Source organism: Oncorhynchus clarkii, chromosome 13 (assembly GCF_045791955.1).
Source record: "Oncorhynchus clarkii lewisi isolate Uvic-CL-2024 chromosome 13, UVic_Ocla_1.0, whole genome shotgun sequence".
NCBI classification, from domain to species: Eukaryota; Metazoa; Chordata; class Actinopteri; order Salmoniformes; family Salmonidae; genus Oncorhynchus; species Oncorhynchus clarkii.
Genome location: NC_092159.1, coordinates 3,458,881 through 3,481,380, shown reverse-complemented (window position 1 = coordinate 3,481,380; position 22,500 = coordinate 3,458,881). Strand labels below are relative to the sequence as shown.

General features: G+C 46.0%; 1 protein-coding gene across 1 annotated transcript in view; it reads right to left on the bottom strand.

Annotated features, from left to right (window-relative positions):
* Nucleotides 1–22,500, bottom strand: part of LOC139424298 (protein sidekick-1-like) — a 382,190-nt gene that overhangs the window by 26,137 nt on the left and 333,553 nt on the right. Inside the window, exons 29-32 of the mRNA XM_071175994.1 lie at nt 15,908–16,102; nt 11,197–11,398; nt 3,633–3,736; nt 3,222–3,292 (exon numbers count right to left, since the gene is read on the bottom strand). Coding sequence (XP_071032095.1) covers nt 3,222–3,292; nt 3,633–3,736; nt 11,197–11,398; nt 15,908–16,102 — 572 coding nt within the window. The remainder of the gene's footprint in view (nt 1–3,221; nt 3,293–3,632; nt 3,737–11,196; nt 11,399–15,907; nt 16,103–22,500) is intronic.

Here is a 22,500-nt window from a genome sequence, read left to right as displayed (position 1 = left end):
AAGTCCCGCTCAACATGCCTTGGATAGCTCTTTTGTCCCACCCCCACACACGGGGAGACATCACCTGGCTTAACTGGTGCCTCCAGAGACACAACCGCTCTCATCGCCACTCAATGACTAGGTTTACCTCCACTGTACTCACATCCTACCATACCCTTGTTTGTACATTATGCCCTGAATCTATTCTACCACACCCAGAAATCTGCTCCTTTTATTCTCTGTCGCCAACGCACTAGACGACCAGTTCTTATAGCCTTTAGTCGTACCCTTATTCTACTCCTCCTCTGTTCCTCTGGTGATGTAGAGGTGAATCCAGGCCCTGCAACCCCCAGCACCACTCCCATTCCCCAGGCCCTGCAGCCCCCAGCACCACTCCCATTCCCCAGGCCCTGCAGCCCCCAGCACCACTCCTATTCCCCAGGTGCTCTCATTTGTTGACTTCTGTAACTGTAAAAGCCTTAGTTTCATGCACGTTAACATCAGAAGCCTCCTCCCTAAGTTTACTTTATTCAATGCTTTATCACACTCTGCCAACCCTGATGTCCTAGACGTGTCCGAATCCTGGTTTAGGAATGCCCAACATTTTCTGACAAGATAGAACTGCCAAAGGGGGTGGAGTTGCAATCTACTGCAGAGATAGCCTGCAGAGTTCTGTCATACTATCCAGGTCTGTACCCAAACAATTTGAGCTTCTACTTCTAAAAATCCACCTTTCCAGAAACAAGTCTCTCACCGTTGCCGCTTGTTATAGACCCCCTCAGCCCCCAGCTGTGCCCTGGACACCATATGTGAATTGATTGCTCCCAATCTATCTTCAGAGTTCGTACTGTTAGGTGACCTAAACTGGGATATGCTTAACACCTCGGCCGCCCTACAATCTAAGCTAGATGCCCTCAATCTCACACAAATTATCAAGGAATTTACCAGGTACAACCCTAAATCCATAACCATGGGCACCCTCATAGATATCATCCTGACCAACTTGCCCTCTAAATACACCTCTGCTGTCTTCAACCAGGATCTCAGCGATCACTGCCTCATTGCCTGCGTCCGTGGTCAAACGACCACCCCTCATCACTGTTAAACGCTCCCTACACTTCAGCGAGCAGGCCTTTCTAATCGACCTGGCCCAGATATCCTGGAAGGATATTGACCTCATCCCATCAGTAGAGGATGCCTGCTCTTTAAAAGTAATTTCCATCTTCAATAAGCCCCATTCAAAAAATGTAGAACTAAGAACAGATATAGCCCTTGGTTCACTTGACTGCCCTTGACCAGCACAAAAACATCCTGTGACGTTCTGCATTAGCATCAAACAGCCCCTGCGATATGCAACTTTTCAAGGAAGTCAGGAACCAATACACGCAGTCAGTTAGGAAAGCTAAGGCTAGCTGTTTCAAACAGAAATTTGCATCCTGTAGCACTAATTCCAAAATGTTTAGGGACTCTGTAAAGTCCCAAAACTGGATCCCTACAAATCAGCAGGACTAGACAATCTGAACCCTCTCTTTCTAAAATTATTCGCTGAAATTCTTGCAACCCCTATTACTAGCCTGTTCAACCTCTCTTTCGTGTCGTCTGAGATCCCCAAAGATTGGAAAGCAGCAGTCATCCCCCTCTTCAAAGGGGGAGACACTCTAGACCCAAACTGTTATAGACCTATATCCATCCTGCCCTGCCTTTTTAAAATCTTCTAAAACCAAGTTAACAAACAGATCACCGACCAGTTCGAATCCCACTATATAATCTGGTTTCCAAGCTGGTCATGGGTGCACCTCAGCCATGCTCAAGGTCCTAAACAATATCATAACCGCCATCGATAAAAGACAGTATTGTGCAGCCGTCTTCATCGACTTGGCCAATGCTTTCGACTCTGTCAATCACCGCATTCTTATTGGCAGACACAACAGCCTTGGTTTCTCAAATGATTGCCTCGCCTGGTTCACCAACTACTTCTCTGATAGAGTTCAGTGTGTCAAATCGGAGGGCCTGTTGTCCGGACCTATGGCAGTCTCTATGGAGGTGCCACAGGGTTCAATTCTCGGGCCGACTCTTTTCTCTGTATACATCAATGATGTTGCTCTTGCTGCTGGCGATTCCCTGATACACCTCTACGCAGACGACACCATTCTGTATACTTCTGGCCCTTCTTTGGACACTGTGTTAATAACAAACCTCCAAACAAGCTTCAATGCCATACAACTCTACTTCCGTAGCCTCCAATTGCTTTAAAATGCTAGTAAAACCAAATGCATGCTCTTTAACCGTTCGCTGCCCGCACCCGCCCACCCGACTAGCATCACTACTCTGGACGGTTCTAACTTAGAATAGACTGTAAACTGTCCTTCCAGACTCACATTAAGCATCTCCAATCCAAAATTAAATCTAGAATCGGCTTCCTATTTCTCAACAAAGCTTTCTTCACTCATGCTGCCAAACATACCCTCGTAAAACTGACTATCCTACCAATCCTTGACTTTGGCAATTTACAAAGACATTTACAAAATAGCCTCCAACACTCTACACAGCAAACTGGATGCAGTCTATCACAGTGCCATCCATTTTGTCACCAAAGCCCCATATACTACCCACCACTGCGACCTGTATGGTCTCGTTGGCTGGCCCTCGCTACATATTCGTCGCCAAACCCACTGGCTACAGGTTATCTACAAGTCTATGCTAGGTAAAGCCCCACCTTATTTCAGCTCACTGGTCACCATAGCAACACCCACCCGTAGCACACACTCCAGCAGGTATATTTCACTGGTCACCCCCAAAGCCAACACCCCCTTTGGCCTCCTTTCCTTCCAGTTCTCTGCTGCCAGGATTACAAAAATCACTGAAGCTGGAGATATATATATCTCCCTTTTATTCAAAGGTCAAAGTTCCAAGTTGCTCCAAACAAACGCTCACTCCCCCTAGTGGCCGGTTTTGAATGCATTTCCCAGTTCCTGACAGATGTCCAATTTCAAAGTCAATCTTGAGCAATCTGGATGTGTTTAGTGTGTTGTGTGTGTGTGTGTGTTTTGCGAGGTGTGTGTGTGTGTGTTTTGCGAGGTGTGTGTGTGTGTTTTGCGAGGTGTGTGTGTTTTGCGAGGTGTGTGTTTCGCGAGGTGTGTGTGTTTTGCGAGGTGTGTGTGTTTTGCGAGGTGTGTGTGTTTTGCGAGGTGTGTGTGTTTTGCGAGGTGTGTGTGTGTGTGTTTTGCGAGGTGTGTGTGTACCTGCCACTGCACCAGAACAGAGGTAGTAGTAGAGGGTTTAACTGATACTATCACTGGAGCCTCCTCAGGAACTAGACAGAGGGAGAGAGATGGACAGATGGAGAGATGGAGAGATGGAGAGAGATGGAGAAAGATGGAGAGATGAAGAGAGATGGAGAGATAGAGAGATGGAGATGGGGATATGGACAGATGGAGATATGGACGGATGGAGAGATGGAGATATGGACAGATGGACAGATGGAAAGAAAATGGAAAAATCTTAATTTGGACAATATAAAACAGAGTAATTTTCTTCCCTCCCTCCCTCCCTCCTTCCTGTCTCCTACCATCCTGTAGTGTGATAACAGTCTCCCTCCTACCCCTCCCTCCCACCCTCCCTCCCTCCCTCCCTCCCTCCTTCCTGTCTCCTACCATCCTGTAGTGTGATAACAGCCTCCGTCTCTTTGCTGTAGTTGCTGTCTCCTACATCGTTGGTTGCCAGCATCCTAAGCTTGTACGACGTGAAGGGTTTCAGTCTGTAAAACACATAAACACACTTAACAGTCACATAGAATATTCTCCTGTAGAAGCGGGAGTCAGGTCTATCAATCAAATCAAATCCAATTGTATTGGTTACGTACACATGGTTAGCAGATGTTAATGCGAGTGTAGCAAAATTCTTGTGCTTCTAGTTCCGACAGTGCAGTAATATCTAACAAGTAATCTAACAATTCCACAACACCTACCCAATACGCACAAACCTAAAGGGATGGAATAAGAATATATATATATAATATATATATAAATATATGGATGAGCGATGGTCGAGCGGCAAGATGCAGTAGATGGTATAGATGGCCTGGCTAGGGCCCAACCAGAAAGACAGAGAGAGAGAGAGAGACAGAGACAGAGAGACAGAGACAGAGACAGAGAGAGAGAGGAGAGAGAGAGAGAGAGAGAGAGAGAGCGAGAGAGCAAGAGAGAGCGAGAGAGAGAGAGAGAGAGACAGAGAGAGAGCTGTCCTGTTCACAGGACAGCAGAACAATTAGACCCAACCAAATCATGAGAACACAAAAAGATAATTACTTGACACATTGGAAAGAATGAACCAAAAAACGGAGCAAACTAGAATGCTATTTGGCCCTAAACAGAGAGTACACAGTGACAGAATACCTGACCACTGTGACTGACCCAAACTTATGGAAAGCTTTGACTATGTACAGACTCAATGAGCATAGCCTTGCTGTTGAGAAAGGTCACCGTAGGCAGACATGGCTCTCAAGAGAAGACAGGCTATGTGCTCACTGCCCACAAAATGAGGTGGAAACTGAGCTGCACTTCCTAACCTCCTGCCCAATGTATGACCATATTAGTGACACATATTTCCCTCAGATTACACAGACCCAGAAATAAATTGTAAACATATCCAATTTTGATACATTTTGATATCTACTGGGTGAAATTCCACAGTGTGCATCACAGCAGTGAGATTTGTGACCTATTGCCACAAGAAAAGGTCAAGCAGTGAAGAACAAACACCATTGTAAATACAACCCATATTTATGCTTATTTATTTTCCCTTTTGTACTTTAACTGTTTGTACATCGTTACAACACTGTATATAGACATAATATGACATTTGAAATGTCTTTATTCTTTTGGAACTTCTGTGAATGTAATGTTTACTGTTAATTTTTATTGTTTATTTCACTTTTGTATATTATCTACTTCACTTGCTTTGGCAATGTTAACACATGTTTCCCATGCCAATAAAGCCCCTTGAATTGAATTGACTTTAATTGAGAGAGAGAGAGATTGTGTTGTGACTGTATGGTAATGTGACCGTGGAGGGGGACAGGAAGTGTTCCTGGGGAATTGTGGGTATCGTAGGAATACAACATCAAAGACAGCTGCCTCAGAGGGGGCGGCAGCAGCACTGGGCCTGCCTGGGGACTACGATGAAAACAACCATTAGGGATAAATAACGTGTGTGTGTGTGTGTGTGTAATCTGGAGTAGTCTAAATCCCTGTGAACTGAAGCAATCGACAACATAAACTACAACAGCAAAAAGAGAGAGGGGGAGAGAGAGAGAGAGAGAGAGAGAGAGAGAGAGAGAGAGAGGGAGAGAGAGAGAGAGAGGGGTGGAGAGAGAGAGAGAGAGAGAGAGAGAGAAAGGGGGGAGAGAGAAGCAGAGAGAAAGAGGGGGAGAGAGAGACAGAGAGAGAGACAGACACACAGAGAGTGAGGGGGGAGAAAGAGAGAGAGAGAGAGAGAGGGGGAGGGGGAGAGAGAGAGAGAGAGAGAGAGAGAGAGAGAGAGAGAGAGAGAGAGAGAGAGAGGGGGGGGAGAGAAAGAGAGAGACAGAGAGAGAGAAGCAGAGAGAAAGAGGGGGATAGAGAGAGAGAAGGAGCGAGAGACAGAGACAGAGAGAGAGAGACGCACAAAGAGAGAGCTGGGAGAAAGGGAGAGAGAGAGCGAGAGTGAGGGAGAGAGAGAGAGAGAGAGAGAGGTAGAGAGAGAGGTAGAGAGAGAGAGGTAGAGAGATCTTATGATTTCCTTCCTACATCTCTCTATCTGTGTCTCTCTCTGTCTCTCTCTCGCTGTGTCTCTCTCTGTGTTTCTCTCTCTCTCTCTGTGTCTCTCTCTCTGTGTCTCTCAGTGTCTCTCTCTCTGTGTCTCTGTCTTTGTCTGTGTCTCTCTCTGTGTCTCTTTCTGTGTGTCTCTCTCTGTGTATTTCTCTCAGTCTCTCTCTCTCTCTCTGTCTCCTTCTCTGTGTGTCTCTCTGTGTGTCTCTCCCCCCCCCCCCCCCCCGTTGTTTCAGAGGCCTGGAGGAAACAGCCGGCGCAGATTCCTTCAATCCAAAGCCTACATGTAAAGAATATTAAAGAACGCATCAATGATTTGTATTTCCTGCAAGTCTCTGAAGCCGTAACGGCATGGGAACGGCCTGTGTCTAACACTTTGTGAAACCAGTTAGCGATGCCGCAACAGTCTAAAGGCTTTTCCCCATAAAACTTTCTAAATGAAAATGTTAAACTACAAAGTCGGCTCATCTACAGAGTACAGCGATCTCCATGGTAAGTTTCCAGAAAAAAAACAGCCAGCCAAACATCAGTCTTCTGAGGTGCAACAACTGAAATGATAGAACTACTACACTTCCACAGGCTGTTGATCCTGATGTGGTTTAAACATGGAAGACCAAGACTAGAACATCCAATCTAGTTGTTTTTCTATAACAACGGTTACCATGGAGATCACTGTACTTTTACCAAAAGGTAAATATATATAGATATTCTACAGTGAAAACCTAGAGAAAAAACAAGTTTTTTTTTGTGTGTGTGTTATTAAATAAATGTATTGGCTGGTAAGAGTTTTGAGTTGATTTTTCTATCTACCTGCCACAGTGACTGATGGACCAAAACGTTTGTTTTTAGGTCCTATTCATAAACCATGTCTTTCCAAAACCCCACACAGGTATTTGTTTACACTTTGTTCAGTCATGTTACCTCGTTAATTAGCTAGCTAGCTAACAACCTGGTTACTTTACCAGTATATCTTGTTCAGTCATGTTACCTCATTAATTAGCTAGCTAGCTAACAACCTGGTTACTTTACCAGTATATCTTGTTCAGTCATGTTACCTCATTAATTAGCTAGCTAGCTAACAACCTGGTTACTTTACCAGTATATCTTGTTCAGTCATGTTACCTCATTAATTAGCTAGCTAGCTAACAACCTGGTTACTTTACCAGTATATCTTGTTCAGTCATGGTACCTCATTAATTAGCTAGCTAGCTAACAACCTGGTTACTTTACCAGTATATCTTGTTCAGTCATGTTACCTCGTTAATTAGCTAGCTAGCTAACAACCTGGTTACTTTACCAGTATATCTAAACATTATGGAAAGAGAGGAAAAAGGGATATCTTCTCCGGGAGATCAATGATCACAACAACAAATGAACGACTGATCTCATGTCATCAGTCACAAACTTGACGCTTTTAAAGAGACGGTGTAGAATTCCGGTGGTGCGTTTACACAATGTAGAAACCTAGTAATCCACTAATGACTTTGTCATTTCAATGGGATATAAACATGGTGAACTTGCAAAATTGCCCTCCCTGGAAGCCTGTGTTTCAGACATAAGGAAGTGGATGGCGGCCAATTTTCTACTTTTAAACTCAGACATAACAGAGATGCTAATTTTAGGTCCCAAGAAACAAAGAGATCTTCTGTTGAATCTGACAATTAGTCTCAAATAAAACTGTGAAGGCCTCGGCGTTACTCTGGACCCTGACCTCTCTTTTGACGAACATTTTCAAGGACAGCTTTTTTCCATCTACGTAACATTGCAAAAATTAGAAACTTTCTGTCTAAAAATGGTGCAGAAAAATGAATCCATGCTTTTGTCACTTCTAGGTTAGACTACTGCAATGCTCTACTTTCCGGCTACCCGGATAAAGCACTAAATAAACTTCAGTTAGTGCTAAATACGGCTGCTAGAATCCTGACTAACCAAAAAATGTATCATATTACTCCAGTGCTAGCCTCTCTACACTGGCTTCCTGTCAAGGCAATGGCTGATTTCAAGGTTTTACTGCTAACCTACAGCATTACATGGGCTTGCTCCTACCTATCTCTCTGATTTGGTCCTGCCGTACATACCTACACGTACACTATGGTCACAAGACGCAGTCCTCCTTACTGTCCCTAGAACATCTAAGCAAACAGCTGGAGGCAGGGCTTTCTCCTATAGAGCTCAATTTTTATGGAATGGTCTGCCTATCCATGTGAGAGACGCAGACTCGGTCTCAATTTTTAAGTCTTTATTGAAGACTCATCTCTTCAGTAGGTCCTATGATTGAGTGTAGTCTGGCCCAGGAGTGTGAAGGTGAACGGAAAGGCTCTGGAGCAACGAACCGCCCTTGCTGTCTCTGCCTGGCCGGTTCCCCTCTTTCCACTGGGATTCTCTGCCTCTAACCCTATTACAGGGGCTGAGTCACTGGCTTACTAGGGCTCTTTCATACCGTCCCTAGGAGGGGTGCGTCACTTGAGTGGGTTGAGTCACTGACGTGATCTTCCTGTCCGGGTTGGCGCCCCCCCTTGGGTTGTGCCGTGGGGGAGATCTTTGTGGGCTATACTCGGCCTTGTCTCAGGTTGGTAAGTTGGTGGTTGAAGATATCCCTCTAGTGGTGTGGGGGCTGTGCTTTGGCAAAGTGGGCTGGGTTATATCCTGCCTGTTTGGCCCTGTCCGGGGGTATCGTCGGATGGGGCCACAGTGTCTCCCGACCCCTCCTGTCTCAGCCTCCAGTATTTATGCTGCAATAGTTTATGTGTCGGGGGGCTAGGGTCAGTCTGTTATATCTGGAGTATTTCTCCTGTCTTATCCGGTGTCCTGTGTGATTTTAAGTATACTCTCTCTAATTCTCTCACTTTTTCTTTCTTCTCTCTTTCTTTCTTTCTTTCTTTCTTTCTTTCTTTCTTTCTTTCTTTCTTTCTTTCTTTCTTTCTTTCTTTCTTTCTTTCTTTCTTTCTTTCGGAGGACCTGAGCCCTAGGACCATGCCTCAGGACTACTTGGCTTGATGTCTCCTTGCTGTCCCCAGTCCACCTGGTCGTACTGCTGTTCTGCCTGCGGCTATGGAACCCTGACCTGTTGGACGTGCTACCTGTCCCAGACCTGCTGTTTTCAACTCTCTAGAGACAGCAGGAGCAGTAGAGATACCCTGAACGATTGGCTATGAAAAGTCAACTGACATTTACTCCTGAAGTGCTGACCTGTTGCACCCTCTACAACCACTGTGATTATTATTATTTGACCCTGCTGGTCATCTATGAACATTTGAACATCTTGGCCATGTCCTGTTATAATCTCCACCCGGCACAGACAGAAGAGGACTGGCCACATAGCCTGGTTCCTCTCTAGGTTTTTTCCTATGTGCTAGCTAGCTACTCACTCACTTCCAGCAAAATGTTCCGGTCGGTAGCTAGCTAGAACTCACTCACCGCTAGCGTAATGTTCCGGTTGGTAGCTAGCTAGCACTCACGAACTGCTAGCGTAATGTTCCGATCGGTAGCTAGCTAGCACTCACTCTCTGCTAGCGTAATGTTCCGGTCGGTAGCTAGCTAGCACTCACTCACTGCTAGCGTAATGTTCCGGTCGGTAGCTAGCTAGCACTCACTCACTGCTAGCGTAATGTTCCGGTCGGTAGCTAGCTAGCACTCACTCTCTGCTAGCGTAATGTTCCGGTCGGTAGCTAGCTAGCACTCACTCACTGCTAGCGTAATGTTCCGGTCGGTAGCTAGCTAGCACTCACTCACTGCTAGCGTAATGTTCCGGTCGGTAGCTAGCTAGCACTCACTCTCTGCTAGCGTAATGTTCTGGTCAGTAGCTAGCTAGCACTCACTCTCTGCTAGCGTAACGTTCTAGTCAGTAGCTAGCTAGCACTCACTGCTAGCGTAATGTTCCGGTCGGTAGCTAGCTTGCACTCACTCTCTGCTAGCGTAATGTTCCGGTCGGTAGCTAGCTAGCACTCACTCTCTGCTAGCGTAATGTTCCGGTCGGTAGCTAGCTAGCACTCACTCTCTGCTAGCGTAATGTTCCGGTCGGTAGCTAGCTAGCACTCACTCTCTGCTAGCGTAACGTTCCGGTCTGTAGCTAGCTAGCACTCACTCTCTGCTAGCGTAATGTTCCGGTCGGTAGCTAGCTAGCACTCACTCTCTGCTAGCGTAATGTTCCGGTCGGTAGCTAGCTAGCACTCACTCTCTGCTAGCGTAATGTTCCGGTCGGTAGCTAGCTAGCACTCACTCTCTGCTAGCGTAATGTTCCGGTCGGTAGCTAGCTAGCACTCACTCTCTGCTAGCGTAACGTTCCGGTCGGTAGCTAGCTAGCACTCACTCTCTGCTAGCGTAACGTTCCGGTCGGTAGCTAGCTAGCACTCACTCTCTGCTAGCGTAATGTTCCGGTCGGTAGCTAGCTAGCACTCACTCTCTGCTAGCGTAATGTTCCAGTCGGTAGCTAGCTAGCACTCACTCTCTGCTAGCACCGCCATGAAAAAGGGCATGAGCGAAGCCCTAGAATTTGACATAGTGAGAATGCTGTGGAAATTGCGTTTGTTTTTTTTGCTTTGGGGTAACCTAGGTAACCACAGGTTGTTTTCCCCACAGGCAGGCATTCTATCCAATACTGACTGGGACTATATATGCTATATCTCAATCAATAAAAAAATACAAAATATTCTGGTGCTCCTAGACTTTATGTTGTGCACCTACATTTTTTTATGTTAGGAGCACCAGTGCTAATTAGGAGCACCAGTGCAAGTTAGGAGCACCAGTGCTAGTTAGGAGCACCAGCGCCAGTTAGGAGCACCAGTGCTAGTTAGGAGCACCAGCGACAGTTAGGAGCACCAGTGCCAGTTAGGAGCACCAGTGCTAGTTAGGAGCACCAGTGCCAGTTAGGAGCACCAGTGCTAGTTAGGAGCACCAGTGCTAATTAGGAGCACCAGTGACAGTTAGGAGCACCAGCGCCAGTTAGGAGCACCAGTGCTAATTAGGAGCACCAGTGCTAATTAAGAGCACCAGCGCCAGTTAGGAGCACCAGCGCCAGTTAGGAGCACCAGTGACAGTTAGGAGCACCAGTGACAGTTAGGAGCACCAGTGCTAATTAGGAGCACCAGCGCCAGTTAGGAGCACCAGTGCCAGTTAGGAGCACCAGTGACAGTTAGGAGCACCAGTGCTAGTTAGGAGCACCAGCGCCAGTTAGGAGCACCAGTGCCAGTTAGGAGCACCAGTGCTAATTAGGAGCACCAGTGCCAGTTAGGAGCACCAGTGACAGTTAGGAGCACCAGTGACAGTTAGGAGCACCAGTGCTAGTTAGGAGCACCAGTGACAGTTAGGAGCACCAGTGACAGTTAGGAACACCAGTGCTACCAATAACAAAAAAATATGATTTGTAGCCCTGGTTTTAGTTGTTTTGTGGTTGTGTGGTGGTCATGGTTACCTCTCCACGGTCCAGGCTGTGTAATTGTGTGGTATATCAGCAGAGTGACTGGTCCAGTCTCCGGTCGGAAGCTCTCTGGTTTGCAGGCAGTAGTACCGTAGGGGGGAGGAGCCTGTCATCCCGGCAACCCAGTGGAGGCGGAGCCTACGAGATTGGATCTCCCCCTGGGGGACGGACAACTTCCTGGGGGGAGAGGGACGCTCTGGAGGGGGGAGAGAGAGGTAGAGAGACAGAGACAGAGAGAGAAATAGGGAGAGAGAGAGAGAGAGAGAAATAGGGAGAGGTAGAGAGAGAGAGACAGAGAGAGAAATAGGGAGAGAGAGAGATTTAACTGACCATGTAAATGAAGTCTATTGAACTGAGAGACAGAGAGAGGTATTATTCAGTGATCTCCATAGTCCGTTGATCCTTCAGCTTGTGTCTAAGCCCCCAACAGAGGAGAACTCTATCAGTTCAGCTGGTAGTATCATGGAACAACAGAGCAGAACTCTATCAGTTCAGCTGGTAGTATCATGGAACAACAGGGCAGAACTCTGTCAGTTCAGCTGGTAGTATCATGGAACAACAGAGCAGAACTCTATCAGTTCAGCTGGTAGTATCATGGAACAACAGAGCAGAACTCTATCAGTTCAGCTGGTAGTATCATGGAACAACAGAGCAGAACTCTATCAGTTCAGCTGGTAGTATCATGGAACAACAGAGCAGAACTCTATCAGTTCAGCTGGTAGTATCATGGAACAACAGAGCAGAACTCTATCAGTTCAGCTGGTAGTATCATGGAACAACAGAGCAGAACTCTGTCAGTTCAGCTGGTAGTATCATGGAACAACAGAGCAGAACTCTGTCAGTTCAGCTGGTAGTATCATGGAACAACAGAGCAGAACTCTGTCAGTTCAGCTGGTAGTATCATGGAACAACAGAGCAGAACTCTATCAGTTCAGCTGGTAGTATCATGGAACAACAGAGCAGAACTCTGTCAGTTCAGCTGGTAGTATCATGGAACAACAGGGCAGAACTCTATCAGTTCAGCTGGTAGTATCATGGAACAACAGAGCAGAACTCTGTCAGTTCAGCTGGTAGTATCATGGAACAACAGAGCTTTGAGTCACACCACACTATAACCAATGGTGTGTGTGTGTTTGTGTGTTACCATATCACTGTGTATCCAGCTGGCACATTTGGTTCCTTAGAAGTTGTGGGAACCCAGTCTGTGGCATTGTATGCATTGATAGATGACACAACGCCACAGTTGATGTCATAGATAGAAGACACAATGCCACAGATGATGTCATAGATAGATGACACAACACAACGCCACAGATGATGTCATAGATAAGATGACACAACACAACGCCACAGATGATGTCATAGATAGATGACACGACACCACATGATGATGTCATAGATAGATGACACGAAATCAATGCCACAGATGTCTCAAGTTTTGAGGGAGCGTGTAATTGGCCTGCTGACTACAGGAATGTCCACCAGAGCTGTTGTCAGAGAATTGAATGTTAGTTTTCAAACCATAAGCCGCCTCCAACGTCATTTTAGAGAATTTGTCAGTACGTCCAACCGGCCTCACAACCACAGACCACGTGTATGGCCTTGTGTGGGCGAGCGGTTTGCTGATGTCAAAGTTGTGAACAGAGTGCCCCATGGTAGCAGTGTGGTTATGGTATGGTCAGGCATAAGCTACGGACAACGAACAAAATTACATTTTATCAATTTGAATGCACAGAGATACCGTGACGAAATCCTGAGGCCCATTGTCGTGCCATTCATCCGCCCCCATCACCTCATGTTTCAGCATGATAATGCACGGCCCCATGTCAGAACGATCTGGACACAATTCCTGGAAGCTGAAAATGTACCAGTTATTCCACGGCCTGCAGACTCACCAGACATGTCACCCATTGAGCATGTTTGGGATGCTCTGTATCGACTTGTACCACAGTGTATTCCAGTTCCCTCCAATTTCCAGCTACTTCTCACAGCCATTGAAGAATAGTTCATATTGTGGTCCTGGTGTTCATATTGATCATGGTGTTCATATTGGTCCTGGTGTTTATATTGGTCCTGGTGTTCATATTGGTCCTGGTGTTCGTATTGGTCCTGGTGTTCATATTGGTCCTGGTGTTCGTATTGGTCCTGGTGTTCATATTGGTCCTGGTGTTCCTATTGGTCCTGGTGTTCATATTGGTCCTGGTGTTCATATTGGTCCTGGTGTTCATATTGGTCCTGGTGTTCATATTGGTCCTGGTGTTCATATTGGTCCTGGTGTTCATATTGATCCTGGTGTTCATATTGGTCCTGGTGTTCATATTGGTCCTGGTGTTCATATTGGTCCTGGTGTTCATATTGGTCCTGGTGTTCATATTGGTCCTGGTGTTCGTATTGTGGTCCTGGTGTTCATATTGGTCCTGGTGTTTATATTGGTCCTGGTGTTCATATTGGTCCTGGTGTTCATATTGGTCCTGGTGTTCATATTGATCCTGGTGTTCATATTGGTCCTGGTGTTCATATTGGTCCTGGTGTTCATATTGGTCCTGGTGTTCCTATTGGTCCTGGTGTTCGTATTGTGGTCCTGGTGTTCATATTGGTCCTGGTGTTTATATTGGTCCTGGTGTTCATATTGGTCCTGGTGTTCGTATTGTGGTCCTAGTGTTCGTATTGTGGTCCTGGTGTTCATATTGGTCCTGGTGTTCATATTGGTCCTGGTGTTCATATTGGTCCTGGTGTTCATATTGTGGTCCTGGTGTTCATATTGGTCCTGGTGTTCATATTGTGGTCCTGGTGTTCATATTGGTCCTGGTGTTCATATTGGTCCTGGTGTTCATATTGTGGTCCTGGTGTTCATATTGGTCCTGGTGTTCATATTGGTCCTGGTGTTCATATTGGTCCTGGTGTTCATATTGGTCCTGGTGTTCATATTGATCCTGGTGTTCATATTGGTCCTGGTGTTCATATTGATCCTGGTGTTCATATTGGTCCTGGTGTTCATATTGGTCCTGGTGTTCATATTGGTCCTGGTGTTCATATTGGTCCTGGTGTTCATATTGGTCCTGGTGTTCATATTGGTCCTGGTGTTCATATTGGTCCTGGTGTTCATATTGGTCCTGGTGTTCATATTGGTCCTGGTGTTCATATTGGTCCTGGTGTTCATATTGATCCTGGTGTTCATATTGGTCCTGGTGTTCATATTGATCCTGGTGTTCATATTGGTCCTGGTGTTCATATTGATCCTGGTGTTCATATTGGTCCTGGTGTTCATTAGAGACTCATGCCAAAGTGTTGTGTACACGTGTGTTATTCAATTAGGAACTGTTAAAAGGTTCACCGTGGTCGCTCAGCAAATCACGCGTCTCATCCATTGGCACAGATAAAAGTGGACACGCACACGCACACACACGCACACACACACACACACACACACACACACACACACACACACACACACACACACACACACACACACACACACACACACACACACACACACACACACACACACACACACACACACACACACAAACACACACACACAGTGGCAAGTAATTGTTTAATTTCAGATCGTTATCGATCTGACTGGTAATAAAATCCTCATTGATTCTCTCTCAACTTCATTAATCTGTTCCCCCTCTCCCCCTCTCCTTCCCTCCCCCTCTCTCCTCCTCTCCCTCCTCTACCCCTCTCCCTCCCTCCCCTCTCTCCTCCTCTCCCTCCTCTACCCCTCTCCCTCCCTCCCCCTCTCTCCTCCTCTACCCCTCTCCCTCCCTCCCCCTCTCTTCTCCTCTCCTCCTCTCCCCTCTCAGTTTATAATGAGTAATGTAGCTCAGTTGGTAGAACAAGGTGCTATCTCAGTTTATAATGAGTAATGTAGTAATGTAGTAATGTAGCTATCTCAGTTTATAATGAGTAATGTATCTCAGTTTATTATGAGTAATGCTTTATAATGTGAACTGTGTCTCTGTGTACTGTGTCTCTGTGACTTTGTGTCTCTGTGTACTGTGTCTCTGTGACTTTGTGTCTCTGTGTACTGTGTCTCTGTGTACTGTGTCTCTGTGTACTGTGGTGTGTGTGTCTCTGTGTCTCTGTGTATGGTGTCGCTGTTTACTGTGTCTCTGTGTACTGTGTCTCTGTCTCTGTGTCTCTGTGTACTGTGTCTCTGTGTACTGTGTCTCTGTGTACTGTGTCTCTGTGACTTTGTGTCTGTGTACTGTGTCTCTGTGTACTGTGGTGTGTGTGTCTCTGTGTACTGTGGTGTGTGTGTCTCTGTGTACTGTGTCTCTGTGTCTCTCTCTACTGTGTCTCTGTCTCTGTGTCTCCGTGTACTGTGTCTCTGTGTGTCTGTGTCTCTGTGTACTGTGTCTCTGTGTCTCTTTGTACTGTGTCTCTGTGTCGCTGTGTGTCTGTGTACTGTGTCTGTGTCTCTGTGTACTGTGTCTCTGTGTCTCTTTGTACTGTGTCTCTGTGTCTCTGTGTACTGTGTCTTTGTGTACTGTGTCTCTGTGTCTCTGTGTACTGTGTCTCTGTGTACTGTATCTCTGTGTACTGTATCTCTGTGTATTGTGTCTTTGTGTACTGTGTCTTTGTGTCTCTGTGTCTCTGTGTACTGTGTCTCTGTATCTCTGTGTACTGTGTCTCTGTATCTCTGTGTACTGTGTCTCTGTGTACTATGTCTCTGTGTACTGTGGTGTGTGTCTCTTACCTCTGCGTTCGGTGGTGATAACTACAGCTTCCTGAGCTCTGCCCCATCCCTGAGAGGTCCTAGCGGTCAACTTGAACACATAGGCCTGGTCTCCGGTCAAACTGCTGACTGTAAACTGACGCGCGGTCGACCCCACCTCCACCGTAGTGAACCGCATGGGGTCGCCGGCATCCAGACGGTACGCTATCTGATAACCTATGAGAGGGGGAAGAGGGAGGACGGCGGGGAGGAGGAGAGAGAAGTGAGGAGGAGGTAGGGAGGGGGAAGAGAGGGGGAGGAGGAGGGAGGGGGAAGAGGGAGGACGGCGGGGAGGAGGAGAGAGAAGTAAAGAGGAGGTAGGGAGGGGGAAGAGAGGGGTGGAGGGAGGAGAGGAGAGGGAGAGGGAGAGGAGGGAGGGGGAAGATAGGGGTGGAGGGAGGAGAGGAGAGGGAGAGGAGGTGGAGGAGGGAGGGGGAAGAGAGGGGTGGAGGGAGGAGAGGGAGAGGAGGGAGGGGGAAGAGAGGGGTGTAGGGAGGAGAGGAGAGGGAGAGGAGGAGGAGGAGGAGGGAGGGGGAAGAGAAGGGTGGAGGGAGGAGAGGAGAGGGAGAGGAGGGAGGGGGAAGAGAGGGGTGGAGGGAGGAGAGGGAGAGGAGGAGGAGGGAGGGGGAAGAGAGGGGTGGAGGGAGGAGAGGAGAGGGAGAGGAGGAGGAGGAGGAGGGAGGGGGAAGAGAGGGGTGGAGGGAGGAGAGGAGAGGAGAGGGAGAGGAGGGAGGGAGAAGAGAGGGGTGGAGGGAGGAGATGGAGAGGAGGAGGAGGGAGGGGGAAGAGAGGGGTGGAGGGAGGAGAGGGAGAGGAGGAGGAGGGAGGGGGAAGAGAGGGGTGGAGGGAGGAGAGGAGAGGGAGAGGAGGGAGGGGGAAGAGAGGGGTGGAGGGAGGAGAGGGAGAGGAGGAGGAGGGAGGGGGAAGAGAGGGGTGGAGGGAGGAGAGGGAGAGGAGGAAGAGGGAGGGGGAAGAGAGGGGTGGAGGGAGGAGAGGGAGAGGAGGAGGAGGGAGGGGGAAGAGAGGGGTGGAGGGAGGAGAGGAGAGGGAGAGGAGGGAGGAGAGACAGAGAGTTAAAGAGACAAAGAGTTACTTTATGTAGAATCCTGGTGTTCTGGTGAGGGCGTTTGTGGGTTTTGGGGGGAGGGTGGTTGTTCTAGTGTGTGTGTGTGTGCGTGTGTGTGTGTGTGTGTGTGTGTGTGTGTGTGTGTGTGTGTGTGTGTGTGTGTGTGTGTGGCCTACTTTAGATCCTAGAGCCCAAAGGGAGATGACACACCAGGAGACAGGAAACAGGCTTTCAACAAGATCAGCACACACACACACACACAAACACGCACACACACAGCACACACACACACACACACACACACACACTGTTATCCTACTATATATCACACTGAGGGTGTGTATTCCTTTATATCACACTGTGGGTGTTATCCTACTTTATATCACACTGTGGGTGTTATCCTACTTTATATCACACTGTGTGTGTTATCCTACTTTATATCACACTGTGTGTTATCCTACTTTATATCACACTGTGGGTGTTATCCTACTTTATATCACACTGTGGGTGTTTATTCCTTTATATCACACTGTGGGTGTTATCCTACTTTATATCATACTGTGGGTGTTATCCTACTTTATATCACACGGTGGGTGTGTGTGTGTGTTATCCTACTATATATCACACTGTGGGTGTTATCCTACTTTATATCACACTGTGGGTGTTATCATACTTTATATCACACTGTGGGTGTTATCCTACTATATATCACACTGTGGGTGTTAACCTACTTTATAACACACTGTGGGTGTTATCCTACTTTATATCACACTGTGGGTGTAACCCTACTTTATATCACACTGTGGGTGTTTATTCCTTTATATCACACTGTGGGTGTTATCCTACTATATATCACACTGTGGGTGTTATCCTACTATATATCACACTGTGGGTGTTATCCTACTTTATATCACACTGTGGGTGTGTGTGTGTTATCCTACTATATATCACACTGTGGGTGTTATCCTACTTTATAACACCCTGTGGGTGTAACCCTACTTTATATCACACTGTGGGTGTTTATTCCTTTATATCACACTGTGGGTGTAACCCTACTTTATATCACACTGTGGGTGTTATCCTACGATATATCACACTGTGGGTGTTATCCTACTTTATATCACACTGTGTGTGTTATCCTACTATATATCACAGTGTGGGTGTTATCCTACTTTATATCACACTGTGGGTGTTATCCTACTTTATATCACACTGTGGGTGTTATCCTACTTTATATCACACTGTGTGTGTTATCCTACTTTATATCACACTGTGTGTGTTATCCTACTTTATATCACACTGTGGGTGTTATCCTACTTTATATCACACTGTGGGTGTTATCCTACTATATATCACACTGTGGGTGTTATGCTACTTTATATCACACTGTGGGTGTGGGTGTGTGTTATCCTACTATATATCACACTGTGGGTGTGTGTTATCCTACCTTAGTTAATACATACAGTGTTATCCTACCTTAGTTAATACATACAGTGTTATCCTACCTTAGTTAATACATACAGTGTTATCCTACCTTAGTTAATACATACAGTGTTATCCTACCTTAGTTAATACATACAGTGCCTTCATACCCCTCATACTTATTCTACATTTTGGATTCAAAGTTATTTTTTCCTCACACATCTACACACACACAACACCCCATAATGACTGGTCAAGACTCTCACTGCTTTACACACCTGGCTTGTACAATATTTACACATTATTATTATTTTTTTCAAATTCTTCAAGCTCTGTCAAGCTGGTTGATGGGCATTGTTAGATTTTAAAAAAGCCGATTTAAGTCAAAACTGTAACTAGGCTACTCAGGAATATTCAATGTCGCCTTGGTAAGCAACACTAGTGTAGATTTGGCCTTGTGTTTCAGGTTATTGTCCTGCTGAAAGGTCCATTTGTCTCCCAGTGTCTGTTGGAAAGCAGACTGAACAAGAATATGCCTGTGCTTAGCTCTATTCCGTTTATTTTTATCCTAAAAAAACACCCTAGTCCTTGCCGATGACAAGCATACCCATAACATGATCCAGCCTGCTTGAAAATACGAAGAGTGGTACTGAGTTATGTATTGTGTGGGATTTGCCCCCAACACAATGTTTTATATTCAGGACATCAAGTTAATTTCTTTGCCAATTTTTTTGCAGTTTTACCTTGTTGCAGTTTGCCTTGTTGCAGTTTTACCTTGTTGCAGTTTGCCTTGTTGCAGTTTGCCTTGTTGCAGTTTGCCTTGTTGCAGTTTGCCTTGTTGCAGTTTGCCTTGTTGCAGTTTGCCTTGTTGCAGTTTGCCTTGTTGCAGTTTACCTTGTTGCAGTTTGCCTTGTTGCAGTTTACCTTGTTGCAGTTTGCCTTGTTGCAGTTTGCCTTGTTGCAGTTTGCCTTGCTGCAGTTTGCCTTGTTGCAGTTTACCTTGTTGCAGTTTGCCTTGTTGCAGTTTACCTTGTTGCAGTTTACCTTGTTGCAGTTTGCCTTGTTGCAGTTTACCTTGTTGCAGTTTGCCTTGCTGCAGTTTGCCTTGTTGCAGTTTACCTTGTTGCAGTTTGCCTTGTTGCAGTTTACCTTGTTGCAGTTTGCCTTGTTGCAGTTTGCCTTGTTGCAGTTTTACCTTGTTGCAGTTTGCCTTGTTGCAGTTTGCCTTGTTGCAGTTTACCTTGTTGCAGTTTGCCTTGTTGCAGTTTGCCTTGCTGCAGTTTGCCTTGCTGCAGTTTGCCTTGTTGCAGTTTGCCTTGTTGCAGTTTACCTTGTTGCAGTTTGCCTTGTTGCAGTTTACCTTGTTGCAGTTTGCCTTGTTGCAGTTTGCCTTGTTGCAGTTTGCCTTGTTGCAGTTTACCTTGTTGCAGTTTGCCTTGTTGCAGTTTGCCTTGTTGCAGTTTGCCTTGCTGCAGTTTGCCTTGTTGCAGTTTACCTTGTTGCAGTTTGCCTTGTTGCAGTTTACCTTGTTGCAGTTTGCCTTGTTGCAGTTTTACCTTGTTGCAGTTTGCCTTGTTGCAGTTTGCCTTGTTGCAGTTTGCCTTGTTGCAGTTTACCTTGTTGCAGTTTGCCTTGTTGCAGTTTGCCTTGCTGCAGTTTGCCTTGTTGCAGTTTGCCTTGTTGCAGTTTGCCTTGTTGCAGTTTGCCTTGTTGCAGTTTGCCTTGTTGCAGTTTGCCTTGTTGCAAACAGGCTGCATGTTTTGAAATATTTGATTCTGTTCAGGCTTCCTTCTATTCACTCTGTCATATAGATCAGCAACGTGGAGTAACTACAATGTTGCTGATCCTCAGTTTCCTCAGTCGATGTCCAAAACTGATAGAGACATACCCCAAGCGACTTACAGCTGTAATCGCAGCAAAAGGTGGCGCTACAAAGTATTAACTTAAGGGGGCTGAATAATTTTGCACGCCCAATTTTTTAGTTTTTGATTTCACTTCATGATTGTGTCCCACTTGTTGTTGATTCTTCACAAAAAAATACAGTTTTATATCTTTATGTTTGAAGCCTGAAATGTGGCAAAAGGTCGCAAAGTTCAAGGGGGCCGAATACTTTCGCAAGGCACTGTATGTGACTTGTTCAGCACATTTTTGCTCCAGAACTTATTTAGGCTCATAACAAAGGGGTCGAATACTTATTGAATCAATTCAGCTTTTCATTTAAAAAAAATAATTTGTAAACATTTGTAAAAACATAATTCCACTTTGACATTATGGGGTAATATGTGTAGGCCAGTAACACAACATCTCAATGTAATCTATTACAAATACAGGCTGTAACACAACAACATGTGGAAAAAGTCAAGGGGTTGGAATACTTTCTGGAGGCACTGGAAGTATTTCATAAGTATTCATTAGACTCCTCCTCTTTCCATTTGTTGTAACATGATGCTGTAACTCTCTCACCCCCCTCTGCTCTCTCTCTCTCTCTCTCACCCCCTCTCTCTGTCTGTCTCTCTCTCACCCCCCTCTCTCTGTCTGTCTCTGCTCTCTCTCTCTCTGTCTCTCTCTCTCTGTCTCTCTCTCTCTCTCTGTCTCTCTCTCTCTGTCTCTCTCTCTCTCTCTCTCTATCTCTCTCTAAACTCTCTCACCCCACTCTCTCTCTCTCCTCTCCCTCTCTCTCTCTCTCTCTCTCTCCCTCTCTCTCTCTAGCTCTCTGTCCTTGCTGTGCTTGTGAGGTGAGGAAAGACAGATGCCCTCTGTCAAATGGAGGTGTCACACTAAATGTCCTTCCACCTGCAAGACATCACTCTGTCTGGTCTGTCCTTGCCCGCAAAGGACAAAACAACACTATTCACATTCTCCTTTCTATCTCCCTCTATAATTTTCTCTATCGCTCTCTCTCTATTCAGCTCTACACCTGTCCTTGCCACCTCACCCCTCTGAGAATCCCTGTCTGCTATCTATCTCTTCAATATCTATAGCCCCTGTCTGCTGCCTTCTCTCTAGATCTCTCTATCTCTTCTATATCTATATCTATAGCTACAGTGCCTGTCTGCTGCCTTCTCTCTAGATCTATCTATCTCTTCTATTTCACTCTATATCTATTTTCCCTGTCTGCTGCTGTCTATCTCTTCTATTTCACTCTATATCTATAGTCCCTGTCTGCTGCCTTCTCTCTAGATCTATCTATCTCTTCTATTTCACTATATATATAGTCCCTGTCTGCTGTCTTCTCTCTAGATCTATCTATCTCTTCTATTTCACTCTATATCTATCTTCATCTTTTCTCCCAAGCTTCAATATATCCTCTCTCCCATTAGAAAACTTTCATTTACACTTCCAGACTCCTGTGTGTGTGTGTTTGTCTGTGTGTGAGTGTGTGTGTGTGTTTGTCTGTGTGTGTGTGTGTCTGAGTGTGTGTGTGTGTCTGAGTGTGTGTGTGTGTGTGTGTGTGTCTGTGTGTGTGTGTGTGTATGTGTGGTGTGTGTGTGTGTGTGTGTGTGTGTGTGTGTGTGTGTGGAGGGTCTTGCATCAGTAAGTTTAATAGTCGTGCTCCCTACGTCACGTTGGTGAGTGATAGCCAGACATACACAGACAGACACACGGTGCCATCGGAGCAGAGTGGTTGAACTGCACACTTAGAAAAATAGCTTACCATAGGGTTCTTCGGCTGTCCCCACAGGATAACCTATGGTTCCAGGTAGAACCCTCTGTGGAAACGGTTCTACATGGAACCCAAGAGGGTTCTACCTGGAACCAAAAAGGGTTCTTGAAAGGGTTCTCCTATGAGGACAACCCAGAGAACCCTAATTGGTCCTGTGTCCCGGCGAACAGATCTTCAGAATACATCTTCTACTGGATACAATGTTACAGTGGGACCAAGTGTTAAGACTGTGTGTCTGAGTGTGTTAAGACTGTGTGTCTGTGTGTGTTAAGACTGTGTGTCTGTGTGTCTGAGTGTGTTAAGACTGTGTGTCTGAGTGTGTTAAGACTGTGTGTCTGAGTGTGTTAAGACTGTGTGTCTGTGTGTCTGAGTGTGTTAAGACTATGTGTCTGTGTGTCTAAGTGTGTTAAGACTGTGTGCCTG